The sequence below is a fragment of the Trachypithecus francoisi genome, unplaced genomic scaffold, assembly GCF_009764315.1.
Source record: "Trachypithecus francoisi isolate TF-2019V2 unplaced genomic scaffold, Tfra_2.0 Lachesis_group0, whole genome shotgun sequence".
Lineage (NCBI taxonomy): Eukaryota > Metazoa > Chordata > Mammalia > Primates > Cercopithecidae > Trachypithecus > Trachypithecus francoisi.
The window spans coordinates 4898363-4922590 of NW_022681453.1; the positions used below are offsets into that span (position 1 = coordinate 4898363).

General features: G+C 38.1%; 2 protein-coding genes across 4 annotated transcripts in view; one reads left to right on the top strand and one right to left on the bottom strand.

Annotated features, from left to right (window-relative positions):
• Positions 1–24228, bottom strand: part of GFM1 (G elongation factor mitochondrial 1) — a 46738-nt gene that overhangs the window by 14646 nt on the left and 7864 nt on the right. For all 3 annotated transcript variants that reach the window (XM_033203110.1, XM_033203121.1, XM_033203130.1), the window contains exons 6-13: positions 23929–24079; positions 22729–22886; positions 21251–21335; positions 17144–17281; positions 15244–15345; positions 13532–13588; positions 10453–10590; positions 9527–9609 (exon numbers count right to left, since the gene is read on the bottom strand). In XM_033203110.1, coding sequence (XP_033059001.1) covers positions 9527–9609; positions 10453–10590; positions 13532–13588; positions 15244–15345; positions 17144–17281; positions 21251–21335; positions 22729–22886; positions 23929–24079 — 912 coding nt within the window. The remainder of the gene's footprint in view (positions 1–9526; positions 9610–10452; positions 10591–13531; positions 13589–15243; positions 15346–17143; positions 17282–21250; positions 21336–22728; positions 22887–23928; positions 24080–24228) is intronic.
• Positions 3240–9502, top strand: LXN (latexin). The gene is made up of 6 exons (XM_033203142.1): positions 3240–3583; positions 4910–4972; positions 6296–6473; positions 6773–6909; positions 8837–8899; positions 9167–9502. The coding sequence occupies exons 1-6, from the start codon at positions 3455–3457 to the stop codon at positions 9263–9265; spliced, it is 669 nt and encodes a 222-aa protein (XP_033059033.1). The 5' UTR covers positions 3240–3454; the 3' UTR covers positions 9266–9502.

The following is a 24228-nucleotide window of genomic DNA, read 5'->3' on the forward strand; positions in this document are numbered from 1 at the left end:
GATTGACTTTCCCTTTCACAAGACTTCTCTGTAGCATGTGATGCTGTTTGAAAGGATTATATCCATAGCAGAATTTCTTTCAAAACTGGAGTCAATCATCTCAAACTTTGCCACTGCTTTATCAACCAGGTTTACCCTTTGTTATAATTTTAACAATGCTTGCAGTGTCTTCAACAGGAGTAGATCCCATCTCAAGAAACTACTTTCTTTGCTCATCCATAGAAGAAGGAACTCCTCATCTGCTCAAGTTTGAACATGAAATTGTAGGACTTCAGTCACATCTTCAGGCTCCACTTCTAATTCTAGTTCTCCTGCTATTTCCAATACATTCACTGTTACTTCATCCACTGAAGTCTTAAACCTCTCAAAATCATCCATGAAGGTTGGAATCAACTTATTCCAAACTCCTGGTAATGTTATTTTGACCTCCTCCCAGGACTCACAAATGTTCTTAATGACATCTAGAATGGTGAACCCTTTCCAGGTTTTCAATTTACTTTGCCCAGATCCATCAGAGGAATCAACCTATGGCAGCGATCACCTTACAAAATGTATTTCTTAAATAATAAGACTTGAAAGTCAAAATTACTCTTTGATCCAGGGGTTGCAGAATGAATGTTGTATTAGCGGGCACGGAAACAATATTAATCTCTCTGTACATCTCCATCAGAGCTCTTGTGTGACAGGTGAATTGTCAATGAACAGTAATCTTTTGAAAGAATTTTTTTCTAAGCAATGGATTTTAAACATTCAGTAAGCCATGCTGTAAACAGATGTGCTGTTACCCAGGCTTTGTTATTCCATTTGTAGAATATAGGCAGAGTAGATTTAGCATAATTATTATGGGCCCTAGGATTTTGACAATGGGAAAGGGGCACTATCTTCAAACTTAGTCACCTGCTGCATTAGCCCCTAAGAAGAGAGTCACAGCCCGTCCTTTGAAGATTTGAAGCTAGGCACCAACTTCTCTACAGCTATGAAAGTCAAAGATGGCATCTTCTTCCAAAAGAAGGAGGTTTCATCTACACTGAAAATCTCTGTTGTTTGACTGGGCATGGTGGCTCATGCCTGTAATTCCACCACTTTGGGAGGCCGAGGCAGGTGGATCACGAGGTCAGGAGTTTGAGACCAGCCTGACCAATATGTGAAATTCTGTCTCTACTAAAAATACAAAACTTAGTCGGGCATAGTGGCGGATGCCTGTAATCCCAGCTACTTGGGAGGCTGAGGCAGGAGAACGGCTTGAACCCAGGAGGCAGAGGCTCACTACAGTGAGCTGAGATCATGCCACTGCAATCCATCCTGGGAAGAGTGAAACTCCATCTAAAAAAAAAAAGAAAAAAAGAAAATCTGTTGTTTCGTGTAGCCAACATCATCAACGATCTTAGAAGATCACTGATCACTAACGCAGCTTCCACATCAGCACTTGCTGCTTCACCTTTCACTTTTACGTTACAGAGATGGCTTCTTTCCTTAAACCTCATAAACCAACATCTGCTAGCTTCAAACTTTTCTTCTGCAACTTTCTCACCTCTCTCAGCCTTCATAAAATTGAACAGAGTTAGAGCCTTGCTCTGGATTAAGCTTTGACAGAGAGAGAGACATTTGATATAAGATGATGGGCAAGCAGACAGATGGTATTTAAAGGCAAAGTCAATCAGAACCCCCAAATCCCAGGAGACAATAATAAGCATGAAACTGGGGCCCAAGTCCAGAATCCAGATTTACTGCGGAATCTACATAATTGGAAAAAAAGAGACCTCAAGAGTGTCGGGTGTGCGTGTTACTACCAAGTTAAAGGTCCTGGCTGGGCGCGGAGGCTCATGCCTGTAATCCCAGCGCTTTGGGAGGCCAAGACAGGTGGATCACCTGAGGTCAGGAGTTCGAGACCAGCCTAGCCAACATGGTGAAACCCTGTCTCTGCTAAAAATACAAAAAACTAGCCAGGCATTGTGGTGGGCACCTCTAATCCCAGCTACTTCGGAGGCTGAGGCAGGAGAATCGCTTGAACCCAGGAGGCGGAGGTTGCAGTGAGCTGACATTGCACCATTGCATTCCAGCCTAGGCAACAAGAGTGAAACTCCGTCTCACCAAAAAAAAAAAGCTGTTAAAACAGCATAATACACAGGAAAAAAAAAAAAAAGGCCGGGTGTGGTGGCTCACGCCTGTAATCCCAGCACTTTGGGAGACTGAGGCGGGTGGATCACCTGAGGTCGGGAGTTCGAGACCAGCTTGACCAACATGGAGAAACCCTGTCTCTACTAAAAATACAAAATTAGCTGGGCGTGGTGCCACATGACTGTAATCTTCAGCTACTTGGGAGGCTGAGGCAGAAGAACTGCTTGAACCCAGGAGCAGAGGTTGCAGTGAGCTCAGATCGCACCATTGCACTCCAGCCTGGGCAACCAGAGCGAAACTCTGACTCAAAAACAAAAGGTCCCAATCCAGGCAGCCAAGACCTTGGCCAAACCTTGATAGAATCTCCAAGTTATCCTAGCCCAATTAGCCTAAGACCACCAAGGATAAACCTGTACTTCTACAAAGTCAGGTTTATAGACCCATTTCAATGAGGGAGACCACATACCAGAGATAGTGCTTTGTTTAAGTTTAGTTTTTAAGTTTATTTTAATCCTTGAAGTAAAATATTCAAAATGACTCAAATTGGAAGCATGGTGTTACATTAAAACTTCATCATTTTAAGATTAGTAAAGGAGAGGGGTACAGGCGCATTTTTTTCTCCTGATCCAAATTACATAATCCCCCAATTTAACACTATAGTTTGCAGATTCTCATACTTTGCTTTGGGCAGAACTGGTCCAAAACCCACAAAGAGCTGAGGACGAGAAAGCCTCTTCCTGGACTCTCACAAGGGGAAGGGAAATGAAGGAATCGAATCACTACCTAGAGTACCTGTGCACCTTGCCCTGTCAGGGACACTGCGTGCGGAGTATACGGAAGTTGCACTCCAGTCTACAAGCGAAGCAACCAGACTTTTTTCCCCATGGACAGGAAACTGGAGGCTTCAGAGGCGTCCTATATAAGCGAAGGCCAGAAAGCCCCACCCTGCACTTCTATAAAGCTTAATGAAAGGAAAGACGCAATCCCAGAGAACCTAGCCCACTGACTCCCTCCCCACACCTCCACCTGCTGGTGGCGGACAGCATGCTGGCCTCTCTTCCAGTAGGAACCGGCAGGCGGAGTAAGGAAGGCGGCTGCTGGCAGTAGCGGGGCGGGGCCTCAGAAGCAGCCAGCCCAGGGCGCTGGGACGGAGAGAGCCTGAGCCCAAGCAGCAGCTTCCGGAGTCGGAAGTTGCTGAGGAAGAAGACAGACTGAAGGAGCTTGCGACTTTTTCGCCTCGGCAACCCGACCCAGCAGCAAGCAGGACGGGCGGCGCTCTGCTACTGGTCCCGTTAAGCCTCAGCAGCCCAAGCCCTGAAGTCACTGCTCTAACGGAATGGAAATCCCGCCGACCAACTACCCAGCCTCCAGGGCAGCCTTGGTGGCACAGAACTACATCAACTACCAGCAGGGGACCCCGCACAGGGTGTTTGAGGTGCAGAAGGTCAAACAAGCCAGCATGGAGGTGAGTTTAGCAGGGGGTGGCGCGCAGCGGGGGCTTCAGGATTGCGCTCCCTCCACTGACCCGAGGTCTCAGCCTTTGTGTGCAGATACTCCGTGCCACCCCCTACCCACCTTCTGTTTTAGGACACACTGCTGGTATCTGGTCTTGAGATATTAAGGTTTCTGAGGGAATGTCTATACTACAGTCTCTGCAGACAGCCCGGGGCTGTTTTCATCTTAAGGCAGAGACAAAGTTTTTACACGCACAGTTACAGGAAAATGGGAAAACGCTCTAAGTAATGGGGCAGCACTTTCCTTAAGTGTAACCCGTAGGAACCATTCGAAAGACTCTTAAGGCTGCCACGTTTCTCATCTGCTGCTCTGATCTGGACCAACAAAAGCTCCCATCTTCCAAATGACTCTCTATTGCCTACATTTTAAGACAAATCCTTATTAGACCCTTTGACCAAAATGAAGGGGGAAACAAACAGCAAGAGAAACGGACGAAGTCAAACAATAAAAGCACTGTGGGCTGACGCTGGTCTTTAGCCACCCAACCACCACTACCACATGACTGCCTTAAATGATGTGCACCCTCTGCTAAAGGCTTGAATTAAATGTTTAAGGCCTCAGCAATCACTAACGAGGTTTGTTTTCATTTTACTAAAATCCACTGGATTTCAGATTATCCCTTATTTATCTGACAGAATTTTCACTGCTAACAGTCTTTAAGAGGTGACAGACCATAGATCTTATTTTGAAACTGGACCAGATAACATAATTAGGTATAAATTTTCAACCAGTATCTTGATTTAAAAGTGAAACTCATTTCTTAGTCTTATAAAATTTGTTAATCATTTTGCAGTTCCACTAATATACAAGTAAAAACAATACTTAATTGTATTAAGTATCCAATTGCTTTGCAGTAATCTGCCTCAAAATGAAATTCACGTTCATTGAACATTATTTGGAGGGTACACTGAGCTTTATGAAAAATCTTTTCAAAGATGACACTATTTGTCATCTTTAGAATTAAACAGTTTCAAAATTTCTTATGTAGAGACTTTAAAATCACAGATCCAGAGGTTAAAGTCTTTTGATGACTGAAAGTGAGTTGTGCCCAATTTGTATGCTTTTATCCTACCTTTTGTTTTCATCCAAAGTAAACCTGACAGGGGACTTGCTAGATTAGATGTTACATTCATGGTGACATGCCTTTTAAGACCTGAGGCTTTCACCATTCCCCTTCAGCCAGCCCCTCCAACCAAATGAGATGGATGCTTCTAACAATGCAAGTATAATGTTGTTATAATATTTTCTTGTCTCCATTACATTTGCTTAATTTTAGGATATTCCAGGAAGAGGACATAAGTATCGCCTTAAATTTGCTGTTGAAGAAATTATACAAAAAGTAAGTCAATTTTTTTTTTCTTTTTTCTTTGACACAGGGTCTCTATCACCCAGGCTGAAGTGCAGTGGCGGAACATGGCTCACTGCAGCCTCAACTTCCTGGGCTCAGGCCATCTTCCTACCTCAGCCACCCCGAGTAGCTGGGACCACAGGTGCATGCCACCACACTTGGCTAATTTTTGTGATCCTCCTGCCTCTGCTTCCCAAAGTGCTAGGATTACAGGCATGAGCTACCATGCCCAGCCAAAATGTTCTTATTAAATCAAATTTAATTCTAAATATTCCAGATCATCTTTGCTGATCAAATCCATAACACTGATTAGTTTTACCTATTTTTAAAAAGTTGTTGTGAAATCCCTGCCTCTAAAAATTACCATATGGTCAAAGTTTACAAGGATCAGTTCTTTACTATCGTTGGGTATTCCTAGGCATGTGAATTATTTCTACTAACCTACACAGAAAAAGACTATATACTTCAGTTCAAATGAATTTCCTTACTCTTAGGGCAATCTGCACTTATGCCTAATATAAATGAGTGAAGTAATTTATTCCCCAATCACTTTCTTACGTCTGCTTTTCTCATTCTGTTTTTCATTGGGTTTTTAGAGAAAGAATGTGCTCTTAGATATTCACAAGCAATAGAATGCCAGCTGATACCACCATTCATATAAAGATCCTCCAGTAATGAGGAAGGGAAATTTTAAAGATTATACACAACTGGCAAATTATTAATGAGACAAACTTCAAAGAAAGGAACGACAATCTGTACCACAGCCATCTTGAAATTTTAACAAGCTTGCCTTTCTGTTGAGCATAATAAGGAGATTCATTAAAAGGCATCTGAGCTGCTAGACAGCCATCTTTACAAAGCATAACCCAATGCTATAATCTTCTAATTTTATATCCAGACACAGACTGCTGCATCTGCATTTGAAAAAAGTTCTGTTATTTCAGGAGCAAGGAGTAAGAGTAATGGAAAAACTTTAAAAGTAACCAGAGTCTTGAGTTGGTATATAAAGTCAGACTAAAATCTGGCCTTGCAAGTAGACACCCCATTAATACTGAGATATATTCAGTTTTAAGACTAGACTTTAGAAGATTATGACCCATATCATTTATAAGGTATCTATTTTAGGGTACTCACATGATAAGTATGGAATATTAATAGGCCAGGCCCAGTTAGATACCTCTGAAAACATGCACTCTGAAGTCTAGTCTAAAACAACACCATTAAGGGCCTATGCTTTAAATCATATCTCAAAGATGATAATTAATAATGAATAGCCTTCTGTATATAAGGATCTTCTTGCTAAATTTCAAACAGCAAGTTAAGGTGAACTGCACAGCTGAAGTACTTTACCCTTTAATGGGACAAGAAACTGCACCAGAAGTCAACTTCACATTTGAAGGAGAAACTGGAAAGAATCCAGATGAAGAAGACAACACATTTTATCAAAGACTCAAGTCGATGAAGGAACCTCTAGAAGCACAAAATATTCCAGGTATATACATAAATATGGCATGAAAATCATTTGTTTCAACTTTAAAATCAATCTCAATTATCTATGCTTAAAATTGTTAGTTGCTAAGTATGTTAGAAACATGCACACTTTTGCAAAAATACTCATCTCCAATCTAATCCAACAAAAAAGAGGCCTCAGAAATTTCACAGATCCCTAGCTTAATTAAATTATTTTCTGCACACATTTGAAGGAAACTAAGACATGATTTAGAATTTACATTTTGTTTTAAAAGGTTAATACTACATATATAATTATCATATAAATGTTTCTCCTACCAGACAATTTTGGAAATGTATCTCCAGAAATGACGCTCCTTCTACATTTAGCCTGGGTTGCCTGTGGTTACATAATATGGCAAAATTCTACCGAAGACACATGGTATAAAATGGTAAAAATTCAAACTGTCAAGCAAGTGGTAAGTAGTTTCTATAAAATACACTATTCATGAGGTTAATATTTATCGAAAGTATTGTAATTCATAATTGGATAAATAGTATCCCTATAGTCATTTTGTATTTAATAGCAAACCTGGGATTTCAAAGGGGAGGTCAGTTACAATCAAGATTAGAGAAGGTGAAGAATTGTAGGAAGAGTCCAAAGCAACAGTAACTGGTCTAAAAAGTTGTTTGATTTGGCTGAGAGATGCAAACCACAGGCCTCCTTTGCCTCAAACTTGCCTAATAACTGTGCTTGGTTAGTTGCATTCTCTGGGAACATACTGACTAGGAAGCATAACAATAGCAAGGCAAAGCCAAGGATTTCAATGAAACACTTTCTATTAATACAAAGTATCTAGACTGCACTTTCAAAAAGCATCATGGTAATTGTAGCTCTTAATCTTTCAGGTTAGTCAAGTCAGATTTAACTATGATACTTTACTCAGACCCTCTTCTAGAACAAAAAGGTTTAGAGAGTTTTATTAGTAGCAGCAAGATAGAATCCCAGGTGCACAATACATAGTCAGGTCTCTCTGTCCATGGGTTCTGCATCCATGGATACAAACAACTGAGAATCAAAAATAACGGGTAAAAAATGGATGGTAGCATCTGTACTGAACATGCACAGGTTTTTTGCTTGTCATGATTCCCTAAGTAATATAACAACTATTTACATAACATTTAGATTGTATTCGGTATTATAAGTAATCTAGAGATGATTTAAAGTATATGAAAGGCTATGCATAGATTATATGGAAATACTACACTGTTTTATGTCAGAGACTTAAGCATCTGTGGATTTTGGTATCTGAGGGGAATCCTGGAACCAGTCCTCCATGGATACTAAGGGACAATTGTAATGACTCTCCTCACCTTTAATCTGCTCTATAAAGATCCTCAAGGCCACTTTTTATGGCAGTCACAAGCAAAGCTGTGCTTTCAGAAGAGGAAAGTCTTGAGTTATAATCCGACATTTAGCTTTTGTGCTCAGCTTAATACAGACTATTTCCCTTAGCAATCAAAGTTTTGTGTTCAACTTTCTATAGTCATGCCATACTGAAACTGTTTTTTTCCTCTACTGTACAGTACAGAAAAAAGCTTAATTACACAATCACATAACTACACTCACTACATTTTATTATTCTCAGGTGTTCTGGTTTTGTTTGTTTGTTTGTTTGCCTGTTTTTGAGACAGGGTTTCACTCTGTTGCCCAGGCTGGAGTGTATTAGTGTAATCATGGCTCGCTGCAGTCTCAATTTCCCAGGTTCAGGCGGTCCTCCCGCCTCAGCCTCCCAGGTGGCTGGGAGTACAGGCGCACACAGCCATGCCTGGTTAATTTTTTGTTTCTTCTCCTAGAGACGTGGTTTCACTGTGTTTCTCAGACTGTTCTTAAACTCCTAGGCTCAGGCAAGTTGCCTACCTCAGCCCCCCCAAAGTGTGGGATTACAGGTGTAAGTCACTGTGCCTGGCCTTATTTTTCAGTTTTCAAAAAGAGAATTTCTATTATAAAATTGTATTATTTCAATGTAAACACCCATTGCTACAGTTTATCCCATAAATTATGCTTTTCTGTACAATGGAAACACGAAAGGTTCTTAAATAACAAGCTACACTTGGTAATTCTCTTAAGTAGCTACCACAACTTGGAAACTAAAAACAGGTAAACATTTTTTGGGGAACAAATATAAAATCATGATTTTAAAATGCATCTTGAAAGAACACTTTATTTAGTGTAAGAGAATAGATTTTGTCACATTAAACTGAAATTCTGACATTCAATTTTTATTTTTACCTAAATGTAAATATTATATTCATCTACTAATCAAAGATGATTTTCAAAATTAAATGTAATTTTTTGCCAATGATATTAAGTTTTAAACAACAGGTTTTTATTTTTTGTCACAGCAAAGAAATGATGACTTTATTGAATTACACTACACCATTCTACTTCATGATATAGGATCTCAGGTAAAGTATAATTTACCTTTATTTGATGCCATTCTGAAAACTGAGACTCCCTGTATTGCCAAAGTATGCTTTATTAATTTTGACTCTAAATCAGAATTCATGTAAATCCAGATAGGCACCATACTTCAGTATATTATAGCTGTAGCAATTTAACAAAAGTACTATTCTTTGCAAAGACTGTTTTATCTCTAACAAAATATAAACCCAACTACGTTTTCCTAAATGTTTTCTGAATTTTATCATGGCATTAATTTTCTTCACTTGCAGGAGATTATTCCCTGGCAAATGCAAGTTCTCTGGCATCCACAATATGGCACTAAAGTAAAACATAACAGCCGTCTGCCAAAGGAAGTACAACTGGAATAAACAAAAACCCTAACACTGGAAGTGTAAACATGTCTATTAATGATGTATATGCCAATTTTCACTGGCATCTAGCTTATGAGGCCAAATAATCCCAAAGTGTCACTTTATATAAATGTCTTGATTATGGTTTAGAACTTTATAGATTCATAATACAAAGTATCCCTATATAAAAATGTCTTTATAACAGTAATAGTGGTATGTATATCCAAAATAAAAAGCTTCAATTTCAGCCTCAAATGTTTAATTACGTTGCATACTTACGGGACAGGGGCAGTAATGGTCTCTCGAAAGGCAACTTTTGGCTTTCCTGTGATACAAGGACAGCCATATTCTCTTTCCATCCTCTAAAAAGAGTGGGGAAAATATTATTCAAATTTAAAAAAATAAACTGAAAGAAAAACTCCTGACCATCTTATATATCTTACTAGCATTCATTTAAATATAATAGATAAATCTTAAATCATTTTAGTATTTTGTAAGGATTAGGTATGTGATACTTAATACAAACTGCTTTTACAGATTTTATATAAATGAATTCTAAGTTACATTGGTTAATTTATATTTACCTCCAATTAATCTACCCACTAAAACGTCACCATTGTTCCATATTATTACATATTCATTGGAATAATATATAAATCTGTTGTCAGGATTTTCTATCTGAACTTCAAAGATATGATCTCATCAAAATTTCTAATCACATATATTTGTTTTTTACTTATATATCAATACATACAAGACCTTTCCTGGGAAGGTATAGGCCCCACCTTCCTTTCATCTACATTATAATGATCTTCAATTATTAACTTGAGAAGAAATGGCCTGAAGAGTTGGTACAACCGCAGGTTGTCTCCCTAAGGCTTGAACCAGGATTTACCTGACCCAGTTAACCATGACCTGGAGATGGACAGATATTCTTGTTGCAAATCCCCTGAGCCTTGATTCTAGGGGTCTAGAACGTTTTACAAATAAAAAGATTTAGAGATCAAAAATAATTATTTTGTAACACATAGTAGCGGAAGCAGTAGACCACATCTGCATACAAACCAGAGTGAAGTTAGAGACATTAGATTGAGACATTAGATGAAAAACCAGTTAGTTAGAGACATTAGATTGAGAATTATTGACTTTTAACAAAACAGACAGTAATAAATTGATTTTAACTTAACTTCCTTATTATTCATTACCTGAGCATAGATTTCCAGGTGTAATTCTCCCATTCCAGATACAATTGTCTCTTTGTTCTCAGTGTCAAAGTGTACTTTAAATGTGGGATCTTCTCTTGTAAACCTGCCAATACCTTTTGAAAATTTTTCCAGATCGTTCTTCAAAAGAAGAAGAAAATCACTATATGTTTTACTGCACATGATAAGCAATGGGATTTTAGAGAAAACTTTACTGAATGAAATAAAATACATCAGCAGTTAAGAAATAAAAATGACACACATCTAGTTCTACTCCATTTTTAAAAACAATGTGAGCTTGGATACCGCACAGCCAAGAAAGCAGGGAATAGCTCACTGAAAAGAATTTTCTTTCCATATCAAGATAGAAAACAAGAGTCCAAGACTTCACTCTATGGCCTTTCCTCTTACACTGACAAACTGTCCTTTTGTGAAAATTGCCCATAAAGCAAAAATTGGAAACTGTGTTACATTTTAGAAATCCTATACATAATCAAAGGAATCAGCATGTTTACCAAGACACTATTGTAGATCCAAGCAGGATAGTTAAGACCAACAAATAGGCAAATACCACAATGAGACTTGTCCCTTTCAAAACAGTCTGCTTGGATGTGGTATGATGCACCTTTTTTCTCCTTAGATGCCATGTAATCCCATGTGGTAAGCAAAGTAATGGCCCTCCAAAGATACCCTAATCCTCCCAAATCTGTCAATATGCTACCTTACATAGTAAAGGGGACTTTGCAAATGTAATTAAGGGGCTGGGCGCGGTGGCTCAAGCCTGTAATCCCAGCACTTTGGGAGGCCGAGACGGGCAGATCACGAGGTCAGGAGATCGAGACCATCCTGGCTAACAGTGAAACCCCGTCTCCACTAAAAAAAAATTCAAAAAACTAGCCGGGCGAGGTGGCGGGCGCCTGTAGTCCCAGCTACTCGGGAGGCTGAGGCAGGAGAATGGCGTAAACCTGGGAGGCGGAGCTTGCAGTGAGCTGAGATCCGGCCACTGCACTCCAGCCTGGGTGACAGAGCGAGACTCCGTCTCAAAAAAAAAAAAAAAAATGTAATTAAGGTTACAGACCTGGAGATGGGGAGATTGTTATCAATTATCTAGGTGGGTACAACATAATCATGTGTGCCTTTAAAACATGGAGGAAGCCAGAAGGGTGGATCAGAGGGATTCCATGAAGGAAGAAGTGGCAGGAGATATCTGAAGCATGAAAGGGACTTAACCAGCTGTTGCTGGCACTGAAGATGGAGGAAGCGGGCCACAAGCCAAGGAAGGTGGGTAGCCTCTAGAAGCTAGGAACAGCCCTCAGGTAACAATCATCAAAGAAATGGGGACCCCCTTCCTACAACCACAAGGAATTGAATACTGCCAATAACCTGGGTAAGGAGAGAAATGATCCCATAGAGCCTTCAGAAAGGAAAACAGCATTGCCAATATCTTGATTAATTTAGCCCTTTGAGAACAGTTATCAGTCTATGATCCACAGAACTATAAAAGAATATATTTATGTTGTTTTAAGCCACATGTGGTAACTTCCTATGTCAGCAACAGAAAACTTACATGCCCAGTACCACCAATATTAACAGCTATCATTTACCACACACTTGGAGCTGTGGTATGTGTTTTGCATACGTTTTCTCAAATCCCAACCACAATGCTGCAAGGCAGAATTATCCACATTTTACAGGTGAGTAAATGAGGTACAGAGAGTTTAAGTGACTTGTTCAAGGCCACACAGCTGTTGCATGGCAAAGCTGGGACTGAATCCCAGTTTAGTCTTTCTAGGTCTTTTGCCTTTTTCCTGCACAAGCCAGATACTCTCAACTTAGAAACATCATGCCTGCCCCTACTATTGAGACTCATGGAGACTTCATTATTTGATTTAAATTAACTTATTCCAGCAAGCAAACATCTTTAAACTTTTTAATGCATACACAACCCCAAAACACCAAAAAACCTTCTGGATATTGAAGCACTGATTTCCCTCCATTATTGTAAATTATCAACAGTTAAGTGTCTTAAATAAACTCTGAATTTAGGAATGAAGAAGCATAATACATAAGCATTAAGTTCTAACCTTGCATACTTCCAAAAAGAAAAGCAAGCAATTTTAACAACGTACTTGGAAAAAACTATGGCATCCTACTGAGGTTAAGATGTGAGGTTCACCTTTCCTCGAGTTCCTGAGAAAATGGAGTAATTTAATATGTCTTGCCACCTCAATTTTCTCTTTTCTGTATTGAGAAAAGGTCTGGAAAACCTCAAGATTCCTCAAAATACATGTAGTAGTAGCTGTGAGTGATATATCACACATGACAATTCATCAGACTATGTTTTGTAATAAATTCTGTATAACAAATCACAAAATGTTCACTCAATGTATGAATAAGTGAATTTCAATATACTACATTAACATGATTGTTATGAATGCCAAGGCAACTTAAGAACTAAAAAATTATGGTTCAAGATCAGACTAATTCCCATGGCAAAGAATGAAAATGCAAAACCTAACCAGGCAATTTTAGATTTATTAAAAGTTAAATTACATCAACCCAATTATAAAACTATAAAGTATAAAATTATCTTAAAAATTATATTTCAAAGTGAAAAAGTCTTATTTTCAGGCTTTCCATGCAATACTCAGACACCTCAGAAATACCACAAAACCTAGAGCTATATTATAACCTATGAGTCAATTAATCAGTTCAACAATATAAAGTACTTTATAGTGGGGTTTTACTACAACTTAGGAGAAATGCCCCTGATTCCCCCTTTTCAGTTGTTTATGATTTGAATCCGGGAAGTTACACTTACCACTCTGAAGCCAACAATATAGTAAAGAGTTATAAAGTACAGTAAGGTGAGTATTTTAACACCATCCATTTCTTCAAATATACTGAGGAGTTATCATTAGGAGCAGACTGGTAAATTTAAAAAGAAGATCTCAATACCAACAGAGGAAATAGAGACCATAAGACTGCTGGTTATTACAAGATATCAAGCGCATGGTAGAGAGAGAGGAAAAAGAGCTCAAGTTTTAATTGTGATATACTGAGCTTTAAATCAAACTCCTACCTTGTTAGAAGGCTTCATTGCTATTGAAATGACAGGATCAGGAACATGAATTGACTCCTAAAATATTTTTAAAAGAAAACAGAAGAATTCAAAAACAGACCCACATGGGTCAGGGATAGATTAATGTGCCACTTTACAACAGAACAAAGGATAAATACTAGCCATTGTCTTTAGGCTAGACAATATATATCTTGATCTGTTTTGCATTAAATAAGTATATTAATACAACATATTAATAAATAAATAAAGCTATCTACTTATATAAGTTCCTCCTTCCCAAAATAAAATTAATGAATGTATTTATTTATCTGTTTAACATAATCACTACGACTAATCCAAATACTGAGATGTGAAATTCTTATTGCTTGGTGGCTGTTGTAATCTTCTAAGTTACTTTATTTAATCAAAATATACTACAATTACTGATAAGGCAAACAGAGAAAGGGCACCACATTCTTCATACCCATGATACCTCATTTAATCAATTACAACTCTGAGAAGCAGGTATTATTCCAATTTTGCAAATAAAGTCACTAAAGCTTGGAAATAAGGTAAAACAAAATGGCTAAGGGCCAGTAGGTAGCATAGGGCAAAGGTGAGACTCTAATCAAGGCCTATTTGTTTCAAAGCCTTGGTAAGCACTTTCCACAACCACCAATCACTTCATGTTGCTAATGACAAGTACTTAGAGAAGGTCTTATCAATAATACTTAGAAAACATTCCTTTTATCTGGATCTCAAACAAAAATTGTAGAGATTTATGCTTTTTTGTAGTGTCCTAAATCAACAGGTAATACTACACACATTAGAGGATATTATAGACAAAAAAACTAAACTATAAAATCATGAATTCATCATTAGATAGCAGGAAGTATTACAGTGCTAATCTGTTAGAGTTGGGTCAGTACTTATGTAAATGACCCACTGCAAATTACCTATGTACTCATCATACTCTTTCTTTATTGAATTCATGAAAGAGATCACTCTTATGAACAAATGGCCATAATGTAACAGAGTTTGCTCTACTACAGAGGCAAAAAAGGTGAGTGAGTGAAGGGAATTCAAAGACAGGAACTACCTGTGCATGCTCCTCCCTCAGAATCCCTCAATGATAAAAAGGGACTTCTGAGTTCCAAACGGCGGACTGTTTCTATAAATCAGACTGTGTAGTTGCATATTGCCTTCTGAGCCTGGTTATGTTCTGTTATCCCAAGTCTAGTCTAAATGCTACAGTCTGGTCTCACAAGGGATTGAGGGAACAGTACACTTCCCTGCTACCGAGTTAGTAAGGAAGTAGCACTCCACTGAAACTAGCTTGACGCTAGTGGTAACAATCAGAAATGCACCCCGAGTGTAGAAGCAGGTCTCAGGGTGGAGGAATCAGAGCCACTGTCCAGGTACCATCTGGTGGAGATTTTTCCTTCTTGCTAAACTTGGGAGGATTGTGGATCCTCCAAGTTTTCCTTTTTACTCCAGTCAAAACTCTTCCTACTTTTTACTATGAAAAAACCAGGTGAGTTAGCTTACAGAGCAGTTGTCTAATTGACATTCAAAGAGCTATAACCAACATTCAAAGAGCCACCACTAACTTGATGACTGTGGTACTCAACGAAAACTTCTGTGGTTGTTTTTCTGAAGTATTAAATGCACTACATGAAAAAACAGACTTTTAAAATTCTAGTGATAAGTAGCTTTGAAATTAAATGGATTACCATGGAAAGGTCACTGTTGGCTTTGTTTGTGAATGTGTCTCCACTAGCACAGTCAATGCCAAACAACGCACAGATGTCTCCAGCATACACTTCCTCAACATCCTAAAAAAACAAATAAAACAAAATGATATTTGATATAAGTAATACAAATAAAGACGTGGTAACTAAAAAGTAACTGTACAGTACACACATTGTATATAAATAAGCATGGTAGAATATCTCAGCTTGAATTGTATAGTGAATTAGCTAGAACCAATACAACAACAATCAACCACGCTAAGACGTATTTTTAAAAGGCCTTCATTTAAACCATATATCAACAGACAAGATTTTACTTTAAACAGAAAACTCATTACTTGAAGGATCTGCAGTACTAACAACACAGTGCCTCAAAGTTCTGAAGTTATTTCTATGGAATTAAAAGGCACGTACTGGCGGGGCATGGTGGCTCACGCCTGTAATCCCAGCACTTTGGGAGGTCGAGGCGAGTGGATCACCTGAGATGAGGAGTTTGAGACCAGCCTGCCCAACATGGTGAAACCCTGTCTCTACTAAAAATACAAAAAATTAGCCAGGCGTGGTGGCGGGTGCCTGTAATCCCAGCTACTCGGGAGGCTGAGGTAGGAGAAATACTTGAACCTGGGAGGCAGAAGTTGCAGCAAGCCAAGATCGCGCCACTGCACTCCAGCGTGGGAGACAAGAGCAAAACTCCATCTCAAAAAAAAAAAAAAAAAAGTACTATACATGTTGCCGCAGTTACACAATGAGATTGTGTATGACAGAGATATACCAGGAAACCTGTAAAGGAAGTTCTGAAAACAAAGGTAGGAGAATGGAGCCCACTGTACTAAAAATAATTTTAATTTCTCACAGATGCAAGCAGTCAAGAAAACACAGGAAATCTAAGAACAAAGCATTGGTGCCTCCAAGCTTCCTAGTTTTTGTCCTTTTACATTTACAGTTCATTCACAACAGCTGTAGCTGTGAGTAAACATGTCTTTCTTTAATGGTGACACAGCTGTACAAATCTTCCAGCTCCTGGTCCATGAAACAGCTATGACAATCATTTAGCCTGCCCCCTGCTGCCTATGTCACAAAACAGCAATGCTGTCAGGTTTTGAGACTGACAATACCTCTTCTAGAAGAAACAAGTTATAGCTACCAAAAAATTCATAAGACTTTGCTTAGACTGATAAATTTCTCCAGGAATATATAGCTGGATTGGGAGAGGGTGGGAGTAGGGGACCAACTCATGCACTCAGTATCCCTTCCAAGACCTAACCATAAGGACTACAGAAGACTATAGCAGATTCCGAGCCAATTCAAGAATTCAAGGCGTAAGACAAAGTTTATCTCCCAGATCAGCCCCTAAAGCTTTAAATCTTCAGGTGAATTCTGGCCCCAATATGGTCCTGTAGTGGGTTCTACAATAGGAATAAAAGCTCCGGGGTTAAACAGGGCTTTTGTGCCTGCTGTATTTCAGAAAGTAAATAAAACAATGTGGAAAAGTGTGTAAATTTATGATTCTCTTACGTTTAAGAATCACAGTTCCACAGTCTTAAATGCCTATTACATTCTTTGTAATGATAGTTCTTGAGGTAAGTGCTGAATCTTGTATTCTGAGTGTTAGGAAACTATTTCTTTTCCTTAACCTTGGCCCTTGAGAAAATATAACTAATTCACAACTAGTGGTATTTTTAAAAAATGAGTTGTTAACATCTGCTAATTTAGCCTATAGCAAAGTGCTAGATCAGAGCTGCAACACATTTAAGTAAAAAGGAAGAAACTAGGAACATACATTTAACCAGAATTAATTTTCTAGTGGGGCTCAGGATACCAAGAAAGGTCTATTTCACCCATATTAGAGGAATTTCTAATCTCACGATGACCTTGTACTTGCCTCCATCATGTCGGCATGCATGCGAGTCAGCCGTTGCAACCGTACTTTCTTTCTTGTCCTTGTGTTATAGATGGTGTCACCCTTCTTTAGCTCTCCCTGGTAAATGCGAACGTAAGTTAATTGTCCAAATCGACCTACCTAGAAGTCAAGATCGGGTAGGGGCAGGAAGAATAAAAATAAACATAATAATCAAAGTACTGAGGAAAGCTTCGTAAGTCCCTCCGAGTATTCTCTACCAATTTTAGTAATCTATCTTACATACTTCAGTTTATTGTCATAAACTACTACTAGCTTTGAACACAGATAAATGGCTGTTATTCATCAATCTTTTTGGTATCACAATCTAAGTTATTTCTGTTTCCTTTGAAATAAGCTATTAGTATTAGAACAAAATTTTTAAATTTTTTACATAATAAGGAAGTATCTTTTGCCTTCTAACATTATTTTGTAAGTTTAATACAATAAGATATAAAACAAAACAAGGTATAATCGGAAAAACAACAAAGATACCATTAGAAACAGTAGGTGTGTGCTATACATCTAAAATACAATCTCTGATAATCACGTGGAAAATTATGCAAGTAAGAGTTCTGTGGCTGGGTTGGTCGCTCAGGCCTGTAATCCCAGCACTTTGGGAGGAGGCAGAGGCAGGTGGATCACCTGAGGTCAGGAGTTCAAGACCAACCAGGCCAACATGGCAAAACCCCATCTCTACTAAAAACACAAAAATCAGCCGGGGTTGGTGTCACACCTATAATCCCAGCTACTCGGGAAGCTGAGGCAGGAAAATTGCTTAAACCCGGGAGGCAGAGGTTGCAGTGAGCCAAGAACTCACCACTGCACTCCAACCTGGGTGACAGAGTAGGTGAGACTCTGTCTCCAAAAAAAAAGAGTTCTGTGAAGTGACTGAATATACTAGCAGTGACCAATTAACATATATTTAAAAGTTCCCAGTTCTTACCATGTTAACTGTAGGCTTAACAAAGTGGCAATCGAAATCCCAACAGGAAATTTTAAACATGTGATTAGTGATTTTAAAATTCATTCAGAGGTAATAGGTAAAAACAGAAATTTTTCAAAATCTATGGTAATGAGATAAAACTAACCCTGACATATATAAAAACATATTAAAATGCTTGAAACTCACAAAATTCAGAAACAGCACAAATTAGACTAACCACCCCAAAGAGTACAGTATAAAAATCTGAAGTATAAAATATATTGGTCAACAGATGGTAAGGAAGCATGACAAATAAGGAAACATGACAAATCAATGGAAAAGGAAAAAAGGATTGTGCATAAAGTACTAACTGGACAAATGATACTCTATTTGGAGGCAGAGGAAATACATTTAGATCCTACCCACCAAACCAAATTCCCGCTGAATTAATGATGGGGAAAGAAAAAAAAAACTAAAAAAGTAGAAGGAACGAAAGTAAATATTAACAAAATATACACAAATAAAAGGTTTCTAAGGTTAAAAATTAAAAAATGACTAAACGAAAAAGACTGACATATTTGAGTATATAAACTTTAAAGCACTGATTGCTTTTAAAAATCAAAATGTATTTCATCAAGATGAAAGATTACAATAAAAATTTTCATTTGTTAAATCAGTAATGATTTTTAAATAATACTCAATGATGATATTCCTTGAAATAATCCAATACATTAATCTGGAGAGTACGAATGCAATCTGGCAATATAAACCATTAAATATGAAAACATTCTATGCTTTTAACTCAATAATCACTATTCTGGAAATCCTAAGAAAATATTCTTATAGATGTATTTTTAAAAGCTTTACATGTAAAAAATTTTACTGTAATGTTTCTATTTTTTAATCAAAAAAATTTTCCCCTAATTTTGGAGGTAATAAATACATTGTAAAATATTTTTAAAGTAGGAAAAAGCCCCCAAAATATAATCCCATCCCAGAAATAACCACTCTTAACACTTCCAACTTATCTACCACTTTTCCCCACTTAAAATATTATGAACAGAAGCAACAGCATTTCCACAAAAAGCCCATCCAGTCCCCAAATCTTGGTTTCTAATGCCATTTTACTTAAAAAGTAACCAGTGCTCCTTGGAGAATGGCTGACTCTAGGGCTAAGACACAGAATATACAAGATAAGCCTGGAGCGTCTTGTGGTGCTGGCAAGTAAGGAAGTATTCAAAAAGGCAAAACATTGGAAGATGTTAAAGGAACACAGGAGCCAAATGGGAGTTCCCAATCGCCAAACCCAGTCACTCTGAACGACAAATGACATACTCAAAGTCATAGTCATGATTATAACTCAAAGTTCAAAATACATATACATGAGTCCATACTGATATTAAATAAGCGATTGTCCAAATAAACAAATGAGCAGGGAAGAAAGACAAATCTCCCATTCAGAAGAATTCCAAATAACTTATGTAGATACTGCCCCTCAAGGGGGTGGAACATAATTCCCCACCCCTTAAGTGTTGGCTGAGTCAAGTGACTTCCTTTTAAAAAGTACACTATGAAAAGGGGAATAAAAAAAGTACAGTAACTTTATAGCGGAGAAACCTGTCAAACACTCTCTCAGCCAGGTGTGGTGATTGAGGTTAGCATTAACAATGATAAATCATGCCGCAAGTCTGTACCTTGGATATGATGCGACAAGAATAACACTTTACCTCGATGTAGTCCTCCTAAAAACATGACTCCAATCTAATCATGTGAAAAACATCAAATAATAAACCCAAATTGAGCGATACTCTACAAAAGAGCTGACCAATACTTCTCAAAAATGTCAATCTCGTGAGAAACAAGAAAGTCTAAGAAACTGTTAACAGCCTAGGAGCGCATGAGGAGACATGACAATCAAATATAACATGGTCCTCTGGATGGGCCTTCTGTAGTCCTTCTGTCTAGAGACGGAAAAAGGACCTAGACAAAAACTAAAGAAATTCAAATGAAGTATGGATTTTAGTTAATGATAATATACCAATATTGGTCCATTAGTTGTGACAGTGTATATTAACAATGGAGGAAAGTGGGTGCAGGATATATAGGAATTCTTTGGACTATCTTCGTAACTTTTCTTTAAAATATTCTAAAATAAGTAAGTTTGTTTCTTTTTAAATCACAAACATCTTTTCATGTCAAAAAAAAACATTTCAATATAACTTTTAAAGTCTGAATAATGTTGCACTATAAGAATGTACCTCAGTTTATTTACCAAATTGTAATTACTGGGCATTTTATTTTTATTTTATTTTATTTTTTTTTCGAGATGGAGTCTTGCTCTGCCGCACAGGCTGGAGTGCAGTGGTGCGATCTCGGCTCACTGAAACCTCTGCCTCCCGGGTTCAAGCAATTCTCCTGCCTCAGCCTCCTGAGTAGCTGGGATTACAGGTGCCTGCCACCATACCTGGCTAATTTTTGTATTTTTAGTAGAGACGGGGTTTCACCATGTTGACCAGACTGGTCTCAAACTCCTGACCTTGTGATCCGTCCGCCTCGGCCTCCCACTCCTGACCTTGTGATCTGCCTGCCTTGGCCTCCCAAAGTGCTGGGATTACAGGTGTGAACTACTGCGACCGGCTGGGCATTTTCAATTGTGTGTGAGATTTTGGTTTTATAAGGTGAGCTGAAGCTAACATTAATTCCCTACCCTTCATTAGTTCCTTAGGACATATTTCTAGAAATGGACTCAATGTTATTTATAACAGTAGAAACCTGGAAACATCTAACAATTAGGAAATTTTAAGCAAATTTTGGTGTATCTACTTAATGCACTGTTATGCTACTACTTAAAATGTTTAAACTATTTATAGAAACATGGACCATTATCTATTGTGACATTAAATAAAAAGAGCAAGACAAAACTATACAGGTAGTATGATTTAGGTAAAAATTTACACTCTTCAGGCAAAGAGAAGAGACTAGAAAGAAATGCACCTAATAACAAAAGAACTATCATGTCAGAGCTTTGGAAATTCTCTATCTGCTCCTTCTACTTTTCCTATTTTATGCATCTTTCATAAAGGTCAGAGTCATTCTGTAATAGGAATAAAGCCAAGAAGTAAAAACATTCTACAGATAGCAGTTAAATACATTAGAAAGCAACTTACCTCCAGTTTAAAAGCCAGGCCTACAAACGGGTGGGAATTGTCTCTACTGGAGTTCATTAGGATTTTGGTTTTCTCTTTTGAGTCACTTAAAATAAAATAAATATAAATCTATGAGATGTAATATTGATATTTCTTTTATATCACTTTATTTCATCAGGAAGTATTATCTGAGAAAAAGCACATGTGTGGGATATTACTGGTGTCACACATAAGTAAACTTTCACTGAAAGAGATCAATAGAAATAAGTTCTCAGCTGGGCATAGCTATGCCTGTAATCCCCACACTTTGGGAGACTGAAGTGAGAGGATCCCTTGAGCTCAGGAGTTTGAGGTTGTGGTGAGCTATTACTGCACCACTGCACTCCAGCCTAGACAACTGAGCAAGACTTTGTCTCAAAAAAAAAAAAAAAAAAGTCTTCAGAGCTTAGCTTAGTTACTACATAGTGATAGAACAAGAGTAGACTAAAAAACACAGAAATGGTCTCATAGGGAAAGAAAAGAAAATAATCAATGAGTTTTTTTTTTGAAGTTTGTTTTTTTTTGTTTTTTTCTGAGACACAGTCTTGCTCTGTCGCCCAGGCAGGCTGGAGTGCAGTGGCGCAATCTCAGCTCCCTGTAGCCTCTGCCCTCCGGGTTCCAGCGGTTATCCTGCCTCAGCCTCCTGGGTAGCTGGGATTACAGGCGCACACCACCACGCCCAGCTAATTTTTGTCTTTTTAGTAGAGATGGGATTTCTCCATGATGGTCAGGCTGGTCTCGAACTCCTGACCTCAGGTGATCCACCCGCCTCAGCCTCCCAAAGTGCTGGGATTACAGGCGTGAGCCACTGCGCCCGGCAGAAGTTTGTTTCTTAAAGTTTTTTTTTTTTTAACAGTATGTCTGAAAACATCTAGTCCCAAATGAGAAAATTTTCTAATGATGTAAACCTTGAGAGATAGTAAAACAAATCATACTTTTTTTTTTTTTTTTTTTTTTGAGACGGAGTCTCGCTCTGTCGCCCAGGCTGGAGTGCAGTGGCCGGATCTCTGCTCACTGCAAGCTCCGCCTCCCGGGTTCACGCCATTCTCCTGCCTCAGCCTCCCGAGTAGCTGGGACTACAGGCGCCCGCCACCTCGCCCGGCTCATTTTTTTCTATTTTTTAGTAGAGACGGGGTTTCACTGTTAGCCAGGATGGTCTCGATCTCCTGACCTCGTGATCTGCCCGTCTCGGCCTCCCAAAGTGCTGGGATTACAGGCTTGAGCCACCGCGCCCGGCCAACAAATCATACTTTTAACTCAAAACAGAATATGATATAGAAACTGATATAATAAATATTTTTCTATATGTCAAAACTGTTACCCAAATAAAAACCATGATTGTTTGTAAATTATGAAAAAAAATCACAGACATAACCAGAAGAACCATCCTTAAATTCCTTCACAGTGCATAAATATGAAAGTATTTCTGCATAAACTAAGATTCAGTTTTCAAGACTTACTCCTCCTGATTGAGAATAGCATAGTTCTGAACTTGAGATGGATTTGGGAGGTATTCTAAAACAGCATCTAAAAGAGGCTGAACTCCTTTGTTCTTCAAGGCACTTCCCAAAAATACAGGAGTAAATGATCTTTTCAGAGTAGCTCTTCGAATTGCTATCTACAAAAGAAAACAATTTAATGGTAGTTAATGTTAAAATTACATGTTGTGCTTCAAGTCAATTACAAACGAATAAAATGAACTCATACTCCACTCTTTGGAGTGCTGATTCTAATAGAGACTAAAATCAGGTCCCCAATGAACTTAAGGTCAAAATACAAAGAAAAAAATCACTTTCTCCTTCAGGGTGGGAAAGTGATTTACTATACAACTGCTTTCGACACTCTTGGAATCACCAATTGTCACTAATTTTCAATTTGCTAAAAAAAAAACACATATACACATAGAAAATAGACACACCAAAAGAACACTGCAAAGAGTATGCTACAATTGTGTAAAATGGAGGAAAAAGTAATATATATGCAAAACCAAAAGCCTATGGAAAGATATACCAGAAACTATTAACTGGTAACCTGTTTCAGGGATGGGGAAGAGAACTGGGAAGACGGAAAAAAATAAAATAAAAGGGTGTTTACTGTTTACCTTTGTATACCTTTTAAATATTTAAACCATATGAACACATGCTCGATTAAGAAACATTTATCTTTTTCTCTTTGTAAAGAGCATACACACAGGAAACCAAACAGTACAAATCTCTCATAAATTATAGGTCATGACAGTAATAGGCTCCAGCTCCTGCCCCAACCCTTAGTGAAACACCATCAATGTGTCTGCTGGCTGAACAGGCCTTAGAGAATATGTAGTGGAGCTTTAGCTCTAGCAGCTGGAAGAGGCCAACAATAGTGCTGTGGCCACAACCAATAAATGAATAAAATGACCTGACACTCTTTAGATAGAAAGTAAAATCAAGTCCCCAATAATTTAAGGGTCCTCAACAACTTTTCTCATTTGAAGTTATTATATACTTCACTTAAAAAAAGTAATATACCATGTCAAGTATTTTTTGAGGGAGCCAATTATGTTAAATAAATGTACTGAGATTTCATTAATAAAGCCCATATATAAAAGCATCATGTCCCCTCCCTACAAAAAAACAACTTGTTTTTGTTGTTAATATAAGACTTATTTTGAAAGCACTTGCCTTTAAATCAGAAATCGAGGGGATTTTTTCTTCCAGAAACATCTCACCAAGCTGTTCATCTGAATTGGCAACACATTCAATTAGCTCCTGCCGGTGGTCAGCGGCCACTGCCCTTAATTCAGCTGGAATCTCACCATATCGAACAATCTGACTAAGAAAACAAATATTTTGGTGCTTTAAGGATATTCAACTTGATATATGAAGGACTAATGAAAAAGATATGATTAAGGGTTAAAACATTTTTTTACGTAAGACAGAGCTCTGATACATTTGTGTTCAAATGGCAAACAAGACTAATGC

What these genes read in the sequence shown, in the direction of transcription:
- LXN (XM_033203142.1), top strand. Translation starts at nt 3,455, where the DNA reads ATGGAAATCCCGCCGACCAACTACCCAGCCTCCAGGGCAGCCTTGGTG. An exon ending in TCAAACAAGCCAGCATGGAG is followed by an intron (nt 3,584 to 4,909) that starts GTGAGTTTAGCA and finishes GCTTAATTTTAG; the next exon opens with GATATTCCAGGAAGAGGACA. An exon ending in AGAAGCACAAAATATTCCAG is followed by an intron (nt 6,474 to 6,772) that starts GTATATACATAA and finishes TTCTCCTACCAG; the next exon opens with ACAATTTTGGAAATGTATCT.